This window comes from Cyclopterus lumpus, chromosome 20, assembly GCF_009769545.1.
Source record: "Cyclopterus lumpus isolate fCycLum1 chromosome 20, fCycLum1.pri, whole genome shotgun sequence".
NCBI classification, from domain to species: domain Eukaryota; kingdom Metazoa; phylum Chordata; class Actinopteri; order Perciformes; family Cyclopteridae; genus Cyclopterus; species Cyclopterus lumpus.
This window is the reverse complement of record NC_046985.1, coordinates 18,612,553-18,624,744: the sequence shown is the minus strand read 5'-3', so window position 1 is coordinate 18,624,744 and position 12,192 is coordinate 18,612,553. Positions and strand designations below refer to the sequence as shown.

Here is a 12,192-nt window from a genome sequence, read left to right as displayed (position 1 = left end):
TGAGTCAAATGGAGGCCGATTGAAAGCCTCTTTGAAAAAACTAAAAAAAGCCTCCCGTTGGAAGCGGTAACAACGGCATCACTTTGACATTTCCCTTCTCATTCGTGCAGATGTGTTAAAGGCAGAAACACACACATCTAATTAAAGCAGGAATACAATACAAGTCTGTGGGGGAAAACGCAGTCCCGCTTCTTAATTAAAATCTCACAGATGGATTTTGATATCAGCTGGGTGAGGGGGATCTCACACACACACACACACACACACACACTAGCCCTGTCCTTTACTCGCCTAACTTTTCGTCTCCGTTCTTTGTCTCCTGACATTTTGAAGCGAGTCGCCGCCTACAGAGGATGTGGGAATTTTCATTACGCCGCGATTAACTGCCGGGCTTAATGTGTGAACTAATATTGACAGACCTTATTCCCACAGAGCTGAGGACCCACTTCCAAGCACCGAGCCTGGATATTTAGATAATCCCTCCCAGGAAGCCCCGTTTCCTCCCCAATAAGACCCCCCCCCTCCTCCCTCCTGCCCCATGCTTCACTTTATTACACCTAATCTCTGTGAAGACGGCTGGGGGGGGGGGGGGGGAACGTGGCGCTCGGCTCGGGGGAGGGGGAGTGTGTGGCTGCGTTGCTGCACTTACCGACTCTTGGTCCGCCCGTCTGGAAGCCAGGGCCACGTTCTTGGCTTCAAACTCTGCCTGGATGTTGTCTCTCCGTCTCATCACGGCCTAGGACAGATGGACCACAACGGTAGAGTCTCGTTGAGCGTTTCGAAGAGCCCGACAGACGGTAACGCGTCGCGTTGCAAGGATGCACACCGATAACAGACTAAAACACACGGTGGCACAACAGGTGTTGTTAACAATGCAAAGGAGTCATGCAGAGCTGGAAAGAGGAAATACAACTTAATTACACACTCTGTTTATCACCATACTGATGGCTCTTTCAAGGGGATGTCAGTCAGTGTGTTGGTCCCTGACTTGGGGGATCCCTGACTTTTCACATATCCATTTAAACGTAGAGCAGTTGGAAGGATCCGTCAACCGAAATGGAATATGCAGGTTGTCTTTAGTGCGTTATCGCCTGAAACTAAGACTCGCTGTGTTTCCGTTAGCTCACAATGAGCCCTTCATGTCTACGCAGGGAGCAGGTCCTCTTCACGGAGTCCCCCATGTTGCGCCGCCACGTTTCTACGGGACAGACCAAATCCTGGCTCTGTAGAAGGCTTCTCACATGGGCCACCGTAGCTGTCCTACACGCATGGCAAACGGGAGACGTTGCAGTTGATTCTGCTAGATGATACCAAGTCCTTCACTGTTTAGAACGACATCCACGAGATGGATTGACACCAAGTCGCTCATGTTCCCCCTTCAGGATGAGCATCACTATTTCCATCCTCAGGTCAAACATTTTATTTGTCACTAGAAACCTTCCTTCCCAGCAGCCCCAGCTTTACTGCCTGCTCAGTGCTGATTATCTGCTGTTGACTGCTAACACGATGATCACGCTAGTATTTAGAACGGCTAAACGCCAACATGTTTGCATGGTCTTTGGGAGAATGTTCCGTCAGCATGGCTGGAGACTCTCCGCCTGAAGGCCTTCATTTGTTTTTGTGTGCGATTAACATTAACAGATTGTTTTCTACTGTTTTTGTCACAAGTGTTTTCACACAGAACACAAATATAACTCCGTGGAGCGAGGCAACTTTGGTTGTCCAAGGTTCAAGGTTTTTTATTTGCCATCTGTGCCTAGACCAGCAGTCCAGACACATCGGAATTATTTTTGCAGGGTTCTCCGAGTTAACAGAGGTACAAAACAAACACTATAATAATAATAATAATAATAATAATAATAGTAACCGTAATAATAATAGAAATATGAAAAATGAAAAACATATTTGAAAAAAACACTGTACAAAAGACACACTGTACATAGTGGTAAAGTGTATGCAGTATTTACAGTATTAAGTACAGGAACAGGTTATCAAAAATAAACATAAGAAAGGAAAGGAGAGGAGAGTGCAGAGATAATAAGTAGGTAAGTAGGCTAGTGCTGTACCTAGCATGTAAAAAGAAAGAAAGAGGGGGAAGGGGACAGTTATATGGGGATATTGCACATGTTCAGATGTTGGTGGAAGGTTGTGTGGGGGTATTGCACGGATTGTGGTATTGCACATTTTTTCACACTTTCAAGGAGTGCGCATTTCTCAGTAGTTCTGTTGTGCCATCAGTCTGACTGTGGCAGGGAAGAAGCTGTTAAAGAAGCGTGTCCTGTGGGTGACGATGATGTCCGCCCTGCTTTGTCTCAGGTTGTATGTGCAGTGTTTGTGTCTGAGCAGAGAGTGAGCTGGATGAAGTGAGTCTCCAATGATTCCCTCTGCTTTACTACAGCGCTGCACATACATAGAGTCCATGGACGGAAGTTGTGTCCCTGTGATCCTCTCCGCAGTCCTTATGACTCTCTGCAGAGCCTTCCTTTCTGCCTGTGTGGTGTTCCCATACCACACAGTGATGCCTGCGGTGAGGATGCTCTCTATCAGTCCTCTATAGGCCTGGATGAGAGGGTGACTGTTCAGACCAGCTTTCCTGAGCATCCTGATGAAATAAAGCCTTTTCTGGGCCTTTTTCACTGTGGCTGTGGTGTGAAGAGTCCAGCTCAGGTCAGATGTCACCTGCATTCCCAGAAATCTGTACCCGTCAGCCCTCTCCACCTCAGTCCCTTTAATGATGAGAGGCTGTAGAGGGGGAGGGTTCTTCCTGAAGTCCAGTATTATTTCCTTGGTCTTGTTTGTGTTGAGGATGAGATCGTTCTCCTCTCCGTAGACCAGGATGTTGTTCACCAGGGTCCTGTAGCCCGACTCATCCCCGCTCCCCTTGATGAGCCCCAGGACGGTGGTGTCATCCGCGTATTTGATGAGGGTGGTGTTGTCCTGGGTGGAGGTGCAGTCATGGGTGTACAGGGTGAATAGTTTGGGGCTAAGGCAGCAGCCCTGTGGGGATCCTGTGCTGACTGTGAGCTCGGTAGACACCCGTCCTCCCATTCTCACCACCTGGGGTCTTTCTATCAGAAAGTCCAGAATCCAGTTGCAGGTGGGGGTTGGGACGCAGAGGTCTGTCAGCTTCTTGATTAGTTTGCCCAGGCGGATGGTATTAAAAGGCAGAACTATAGTCCAGGAAAAGCATCCTGGCATACGTTCTGTGGCTATCCAGGTGTTGCAGAGTGTGGTGTAGAGCTATTGCTACCGCGTCATCCACTGATCGGTTGGGGCGGTAGGCAAACTGGAGGGGGTCGACATTGTCCGGGACCGTGTGGTTGATGTGGGTGAGGACCAGTTTTTCTAGGCACTTCATGGTGACTGGTTTGAGTGCCACTGGCCTGAAGTCATTTAAGGTGGGTGTGTCTGGTTTTTTGGGGACTGGTATGATGATGGAGGATTTAAAGATACGGGGAACTACAGCCTGAGATAGTGACAGATTGAAGATGTCAGCATACACTCCGGCTAGTTGTTCCCCACAGACCTTTAGGACTTTGGGGGGAACTCCATCAGGTCCCACAGCAATCACAGCTCTGGTATGTTAAAGCTCTTCAGTCGACAACTTTGCTCTGAACATCATTGAAAATGACGATACACATGATCTATACAGCTTCGGTCCAAAGGCAGGCGCACCGTGGTATTGGCTGCAGCACGGGTAACCTACTGGTCAGGGGTAGGGTGCCATTTAGAGTCTGGTTCATCAGGTTAGAACCCAGGAAAGATCACAGGTCTATGCAGTGAACAGTCTTCACCACTGGGTCGTTACAGTCAGAGGTCTGGAGGTAGGGATGCCCCGACGGATCGGCTGTCAATTGTTATTGTTATTGCTATTGTTATAGGCCGATGGCTTTGGCTAAACGGAGCCAACGGCTAATGTCAATGGAGGTTGCAGGGATTAACGTTATGACACATCCAAACTGCACCCATTAAATATTTGTTGTATTGGCAAAGGTAAATTGAAACGCTATTATGTGTTCAAATGTAGTCTGGTAAAAATGAAATTCATGGTGAAAAACTAGAATAAATACGGTTGTTTGAATGAGACGTTTTCATGTGAATACAAAAAGATATTAGAGAGCAAAACATGACTTCCTAAGCACTAGCCTTTGTTCTCAAATGAAATAATACAAAAACTAGAGATTGGTACGGTCTATACGACTCACTGAAGCTATCGGGGCATTTCTATCTATAAGGAGACTAGGCCTTATCTGTTTGTTAAAATAACCTGAATAATGTAACGTAAGATACAGTAGGATTTTATTAAGTCTGGTAAATGATGAGTGGACTAAGGCGATGTAATAGTGTGAACTTGTTGATTCTTTTGGCCACCAACACACTTTCACTCAAGGGACATTATCATAATCCACGATGGCATGCAGTCATATTCCGAGCTCCACTGGATTAACATGGAGGCCGTGCTTGTTTTTGTCGTGCCCATTTACCGCATACATTTGAGGAAGCGTGCTGGAACCGTCTCACCTTCAGGGTCTCAGTGCAGAGGACGTACTCGTGCAGAGCGGGGACGAGGACCTCAGACATATGGTGGATCTGCTCGTCCGATTCCTTACTGCACCGCTCCACGCAGCTGGCCACACCATTCAGGGGCTCCGCCAGCTCCTCCTCTGACTCCGCCCACTGGGCGTAGGTGGGGCTGTACTGCTTCAGCTCATCTAGATACTCTAGAAGGAACAAAGTAGGAGTTTCTGGTGAACCTGAACCGGTGGCACCGATGACGAGCATTAAGAATATAATATGAAATAGCCATTCTCTCAGATAGTATCATATACTTATGTAGGTCATAAAGATGCCTCAGTGTTAAATTGAGATGGTTTCATTCCTCACAGTAACATTAAAGACATTGTATACATTGGTTTTATCAGATCTTTTATTTCATAACTATATTTTTCACAGCCCTGCTTGGTTCTTTAGGGAGCAGAACTTGTGGAGTACCTCTCTGCTCCTTGATGATCCTCTGGGTGACTTTGTCTACGGAGTAGATCTTGTTACTGAAGTCCTCCACGTACTCCTGCATCAGACTGAACTCCTCTGGCCGGCTCCTCAGGCCTCGCACCGAGTTGGCCACGGCCCTCACCGTCTCCCCCATCCTGCTCAGGAAGCCTGGGCCCTGTTTCTTGTGGGACAACAACTCCTGCCGGGGGGTCCAACACACCAGGGCTTCAATTAAGTTGTGCATCAATGCCAAGTTCACAAAGGTTCACACTGAATGCATTTCATATAAGGGTCTTTTTATACACCATAAGTAAGATGTCAGATTGGGGGAATCAAGTGGAATGAAGAGGGAACTTCTGATGAGCTGCAACTATTTGACTCCAAGGCATCGAACAGATAATATTCATGTAGCTTACACAAAATAATAACTATGCTCAAACGTCCTGCAAGCTTGATACTGACTGACACACTGAGAAGATGGATAGAGAAATAAACAAGAGAAAGAGAGAGACCTGTGCTGTGAGGAAGACTTTGAAGTGCTGGCTGTAAGACAGTATGGGATGCTCGGAGATCTTGTTGAGGAAGCGGTGCAGGGCTTTCCTCCTGGTCTCGATGAAGTCGTTGTTGAAGCGCTCCACCATGCCCTTCATCACAAACTTTTCCGGCAGTGGCTGAGGACACGGTGACACAAGGATCCAGGTAGTTATTGCGTGTGCTAGGTCCTGCGTGTGGCATGCATACGGCTGTGCACATAGGAACCAGGCCCGTGCTCGTGATACGAGTACAACAGAGCAGGAGCGGAGAAGTATAGCGCGTGCTACAAAATGGTGTCCGCCGAGCCGACCCTCCTCACACACTCACAACTCAAGCCTCACTCGCTGGTCAGGTTGACTTGAAACTTTGGAGGCGGGGATGGAATACACTGTGGCCGATATATGCATAAATGTAAACATTCATGGAGGTGTGTGAATGTATATATTCATGGAGGTGTGTGAATATATACATTCATGGAGGTGTGTGAATGTATACATTCATGGAGGTGTGTGAATATATACATTCATGGAGGTGTGTGAATATATACATTCATGGAGGTGTGTGAATATATACATTCATGCAGGTGTGTGAATGTATATATTCATGGAGGTGTGTGAATATATACATTCATGCAGGTGTGTGAATATATACATTCATGGAGGTGTGTGAATATATACATTCATGCAGGTGTGTGAATATATACATTCATGGAGGTGTGTGAATATATACATTCATGGAGGTGTGTGAATATATACATTCATGGAGGTGTGTGAATATATACATTCATGGAGGTGTGTGAATATATACATTCATGGAGGTGTGTGAATATATACATTCATGCAGGTGTGTGAATATATACATTCATGGAGGTGTGTGAATATATACATTCATGGAGGTGTGTGAATGTATACATTCATGGAGGTGTGTGAATATATACATTCATGGAGGTGTGTGAATGTAAACATTCATGCAGGTGTGTGAATATATACATTCATGGAGGTGTGTGAATGTATACATTCATGCAGGTGTGTGAATATATACATTCATGGAGGTGTGTGAATATATACATTCATGGAGGTGTGTGAATGTAAACATTCATGCAGGTGTGTGAATATATACATTCATGCAGGTGTGTGAATATATACATTCATGGAGGTGTGTGAATGTATACATTCATGCAGGTGTGTGAATATATACATTCATGGAGGTGTGTGAATATATACATTCATGGAGGTGTGTGAATATATACATTCATGGAGGTGTGTGAATGTATATCTTCATGCAGGTGTGTGAATGTATATCTTCATGCAGATGTGTGAATATAAACATTCATGCAGGTGTGTGCGTCCAAGATTATGCAGGTGTGCGAGTATATATGTTTATGCGGGTTCATGATATTGGTCATACGTTTATGCAGGTGTGTCAGATGTCGAATGGGTCTATTTTCAAATAATTATTTAAAAAAATGAAAAATGTATGTTTCTGAAAAAACCAGATGGAATGAAAAGAAGAAAAAAACTGTAAAAAACCCCAAAACTGCTTTGGAACTCGTCTGGCAGTGATGTCAACGTGTGACGCTAAATGAGCTAAAGCCTCTCAGATGTATGGAGCAGCTGGCGTGCCGATACGTACATGGACGATGAGAGTGGGGTGGGTTTCTTCCAGTTTGCTTCGGAGCCACACAAAGTCCTGGTAGCGCCGGAGGACCTCATACTCACTGGAGTCATACTCGCCCCGCGTGGTCTAGAGAGAGAGGATTCAAATCAGTTTGTGTGGGGAAACAAATGCATATCTGACGCTAATCAAAGATTGATTTGTGCCCAAAAAAATCGGTTGGGACGGAATCAACGAATCCTCTTCCTCGTTGCCAAAAGCCGTGAGATTATGACAAAAACCTGAAACCTCTTTGCTCCCAAAGGGAAAGCTCCCCTTCCCAAGACCAGCAGAGACGGGACACCGGCTAAATGAGGACCTGCTCACCTTGGTCTCCACCCTGTACATGATGAAGGTTTCGATGGCAGTGACGTGGCTCTCGGGGTTATCGACGGTGATGAAGATGTCTTTGTCATTGGCACCCTGCTGCTGCTGCAGCTGCTCCTCCTCCTCCTCCTCCTCCTCCGGTCTGTACTGGTTGACCATGGAGCTGGGAGAGTTGGGCATGGGACTGCTATCTGCCAGCGATGTGTTCTGGACCAATGAGAGGATTCAGCTATGAGTCGTGTTGTAAGCAAACTGTTCGACTTGTTTTAATAACTACTTTCACTGCCAGGAAATATTTGTAAAAAATAAAACTACTAATCTTCATTTTCAACTCGCAAGGCGGACTTTTGCCTACCCTTCTGGCAGTTAAAGAAATTCACTATTATTATTATTATTAAAAATGTGGAATTGACAACGCTCTGTTGGCATCCTGTCAATCACCACTTAGCCCTGCCCTAACGCGGGTCGGCTGTAGCTCATGGGGATGAGTGGGCGTCCCGTAACCACAAGGTACCCGGTTCGATCCCCGCTCTCCCCAGAGTTCAAGTTGAATTGTCCTTGAGCAAGACACTGAACCCCCAGTTGCTCCCCGGGAGCTTCAGTGCAGCCCACTGCTCCTTAATAACTAAGGATGGGTCAAATGCAGAGAATAATTTACCCACTGTGGGATTAATAAAAGTGTACATTATTATACCCATCTAGTCTATTTGACTCCAAATGGACCATAATGTACTAAATGAACATCACGCTGTATTGAAGAAGACTTGGAACTAGAGATTGAGACAATAAACTTTTTTACAATGTTTACTGAGGCAATAAATCAAGAGTAGTAGTAATTTATTTAGACTTCTATACAACCAGAGGAGTCGCACTCTGTTGGTCAGTAGAGAGAATGCAGCTTTAACACATGAAGTATAGACTTCTATATAACCAGAGGAGTCGCACCCTGGTGGTCAGTAGAGAGAATGCAGCTTTAAGATACTTCCACATTAGCTATACTCAACAGAACGAGAGGTTCCTGCCTGGTCAGTTTGCATGAAAATGCATAAAAACGACTGATTGGTGGAGTAATCGACGAGCACAAACACAAGTGTAAAACTGACAACTTGTCATTTTCTGGAGGGGCTGGGCATCAGACTGTTTCTTGGCAGAGATTAAAAAAAACGTCCTTGGTTGGCTGGCCCTGGTCCCGACCAAGAAATAGTAAATATATTGAGACACTTGATGTCCAAAATGTGCTAACAATAGGACAACTCCCACATTTCAAGGAGCATATTGTCATTGTAGAAGACTGTGACTGTAAGGTTCCAACAGTAATGCAGCCAGTTTATCTTTCACTGCTAACTGAGGGAGCCATCTGGGTCCTGTGGGCACATTTTAAAATACACACACCTATCCATATGGTGAGTGGGGTAAGAGGAATATGATTGAGGTTAAATATGCCTGGGGGAAGAAAGAAAAAAACAGGAGTGGATTAACAGCCGTGGAGCGCACACACACACACACACACACACACACACACACACACACACACACACACACACACACACACACACACACACACACACACACACACACACACACACACACACACACACACACACACACACACACACACACACACACACACACACACACACACACACACACACACACACACACACACACACACACACACACACACACACACACACACAGCAACCGATCTCCAGTAAAAAAAAAAAAAAACAATTACAGAAATCCCTTCACATCTTATCTTTTTAATTATTGATGTAATACAGATGAAAGTTTAACTAGAGGATATGGGATTGGCATCACGCAGTTTGCTAGATGGAAGATTTATTGCTCTAGTTGCTTGGACACAAACCGTTAAATAGAGTGAAGCTCCCTCTCCCTCATACACAATCTTTGGCTGAGTGCAGACTGCAGAGAGCACATCAAGTAGCCATCAACTTACAGAGTTCCTGTTTAGGAGTGACAGCTGATGTGACCTACCACCGGTCACGCTTGAATTTGAACTAGTACTATTATTACTGTATTTATTCATTTCATAAAACATCGTCCTCTCGGGAAAAATATATATTTTTGATCATGTGACACAAACAAACAAAGATTTTACAAATAACTACTTTTCCGACGCTTTAGAAACAGGATAAATTCTTCATTTCAGTAACTATGTGGCAGCCAAATCAAACTTGAACATGAGATGAGTGTACAGGTCATATCAATCCCTCCTGGGCATTGCGGAGGTTGGTTTAAGGCTTTTGTCCGTTCCAGCTCCAACCTGCACTATTCTGACTGGACGCTTTGTTTTACATCATGTACTGTATGTACTATGTTTCGTCCTTACTGCAGAGCCGAGGACGCTAAGCAGCTGCCCAGGCACCAGCCAAAGGGGATCCAGTTAATAAACAATAATAAAGATCACGACTAGCTGTGCAACCTGGAGGAGATACAAGGACGTCACCCTGTCATGGAGAAGTCCTCCTCCACCCACAATCCTGAAGCGCATCAGCGACCTGTCTGATTGGTGGAGCGCACTGCTATGGTGGAAAAGTTTACGGCTGGTGAGGATGCATGTCCACAGTGTCCGCTCAGGATTTTAAACCAAAGGACCAACCAAGTTTGTTTTAATTTCTTTTTCTTAAACAGGTCTTCATCTTACGCTGTACTGCTTGTGTTTTATTTTATTTATTATTCTTTAAAACGCCGTTTGTTGAGCTGAAAGCAGTATTAAACTGCTATTTCCACCTGAAAAAAAGACCTTTGAATTAGTTTGAGGATCCAATAATCTCACATTGAGTTTCAGGCGGTACTGGTCAATTTGTCCTTTGGTCAAGAGTTTTTAAAGACGTTATGCACCTATGGGGATGGAGAATTGAGAATATTGGTGACAAACTGACGAGTCCTTGCCACAGTGTTGCTCAGAAGGTAGAGCGGGTCGTTCCTCAATCAGGTGGTTCTAGTCCATGTGTCCTTGGAAAAGACACTCTTTGACATTTTCATTATCAAGTTGCATGGTATCTTAATTACTCAAAATATGCCGTTTGAAAAACAGTTTGCGCTTGCTTTTAAAGACAGGCTCAACTAAAACCAGAGGCATTGTACAAGTGGACTTCATGGCAGAACCCTAGAACTGGATTTTACATAATAAAGTGTCTACAGTGTTTAAGGACTACCTGATCATGGAGCTGGTGGTGATTTGCCACTAAGTAGACTGAAGCGGAATCCTGTTACACACACACACACACACACACACACACACACACACACACACACACACACACACACACACACACACACACACACACAGGTTTTGATGTCACTGTGCTAAAACAGGAAGCTGAAATGGTAGTTTGTTGTATGGCATGTAGCTTATGTTCAATCAATTATCATGAACTGAAGCAGTTCTCACCATGTCTAGCTGTAGTGATGCATCTTCATCAACATGTACAATCTTTGATACCAGGGAAGTTCAGGCACGGGTAGAACTTGGCAAATATACTCTTAGGATTCCTAACCGAGAGAAACATCATTTGTATCTTTCTCACGGACTGCATATGAAAAATGTCACAATATAACACAATATCCTCGTTATGTTCCATAACACATGACCCGCAAAACACAACTCTGAGCCTTTGGCCAACCTTGAGAGGGACTTTTTTTAATTCGGCTTTAATAAAATCCACCAATGCTTCAAGTTGAGATGAATTTGCTCGGTTGGAGGTGGACCTCGGCGGAGAGTTCAAAGGCAACTGGACCAAGAGTTCATTATTGTGCTCGAGCTACACCGAATTGAAAATGGATGTGTCTATAATATATAATATATAGAAGTACAAGCTGTTAAAGGTACTTTGTTAACTCGTGTAAAGTTTTGAACGAGTAAACAGACATGTAATGAGTCAACGACTGAACTGCAGGTTCGTCTTCCCATAGAGTACCGTGAGGCTCATGAGCTGATCCAGGACACGGGCTCCTTCTTTAAAGGACAGAGTGGGCTTGGCCGCTCCCGTCCACGGTAACACGCACAAAGTGTAATTACGCTCTTCCACAAGTTAAAGTGAAAGCGGCCGCGTTGGTGCCGGGAGGTCTCATCCACCTAAGGAAGAAAGGCAATGGAAGCCGTGGAGAGTCCGACGCGTTCGCCTCTTGTTCATGCAGCTGCTTTCTTTACCTTGCTGAAAACCTCCAGGTCGTCGTCCTCGTCCAGGTCCAGCATGTGTCCCGAGAAGTCCGCGGGGAACGTCTGTCCGCTCATCTCGCTGTCAGGCCGGTCACGAGTGAACTCGGCTCATCCGACAAATCTGGAAAAAGGTAAACTTCCACTAAAACTTTAGAGCGGTGGAAAGACTCCGAGAGCGAACCGGGAACAGCACTTCCGCTGAGCAGTTTCAAAATAAAGGCCGTCACTGCCATCCCTGGAGGAATCGTGACTATTCAACCGACGACCACAACATTGATTTAACAACCTACCTCATGGTTCAAGAGATTCCCCCTCTCATGAATTTAGATTTTTTGAATAGCAAACATCATGTTTGCTATTTTTTCTTTAGGTTTCTTTTTACTTGACTCCAGGTATCTTTATTGTCTATTCTGTTTCCTCTGGAAGTTTGTGTACCATTTAAGAACAACAAAAGGCGGAACCACATATTTGTTTTCTTTACATGCACATATGTGGCCATTAAA

The 12,192-nt window shown here is 45.0% G+C and overlaps 1 protein-coding gene across 1 annotated transcript in view; it reads right to left on the bottom strand.

The window, feature by feature from the left end:
* Nucleotides 1-11,881, bottom strand: part of snx7 (sorting nexin 7) — a 37,619-nt gene extending 25,738 nt beyond the window's left edge. The window contains exons 1-7 of the mRNA XM_034559773.1: nucleotides 11,681-11,881; nucleotides 7,507-7,713; nucleotides 7,159-7,269; nucleotides 5,505-5,663; nucleotides 4,993-5,191; nucleotides 4,522-4,721; nucleotides 650-736 (exon numbers count right to left, since the gene is read on the bottom strand). Coding sequence (XP_034415664.1) covers nucleotides 650-736; nucleotides 4,522-4,721; nucleotides 4,993-5,191; nucleotides 5,505-5,663; nucleotides 7,159-7,269; nucleotides 7,507-7,713; nucleotides 11,681-11,764 — 1,047 coding nt within the window. The 5' untranslated portion in view covers nucleotides 11,765-11,881. The remainder of the gene's footprint in view (nucleotides 1-649; nucleotides 737-4,521; nucleotides 4,722-4,992; nucleotides 5,192-5,504; nucleotides 5,664-7,158; nucleotides 7,270-7,506; nucleotides 7,714-11,680) is intronic.
* Nucleotides 11,882-12,192: the final 311 nt, after the last annotated feature.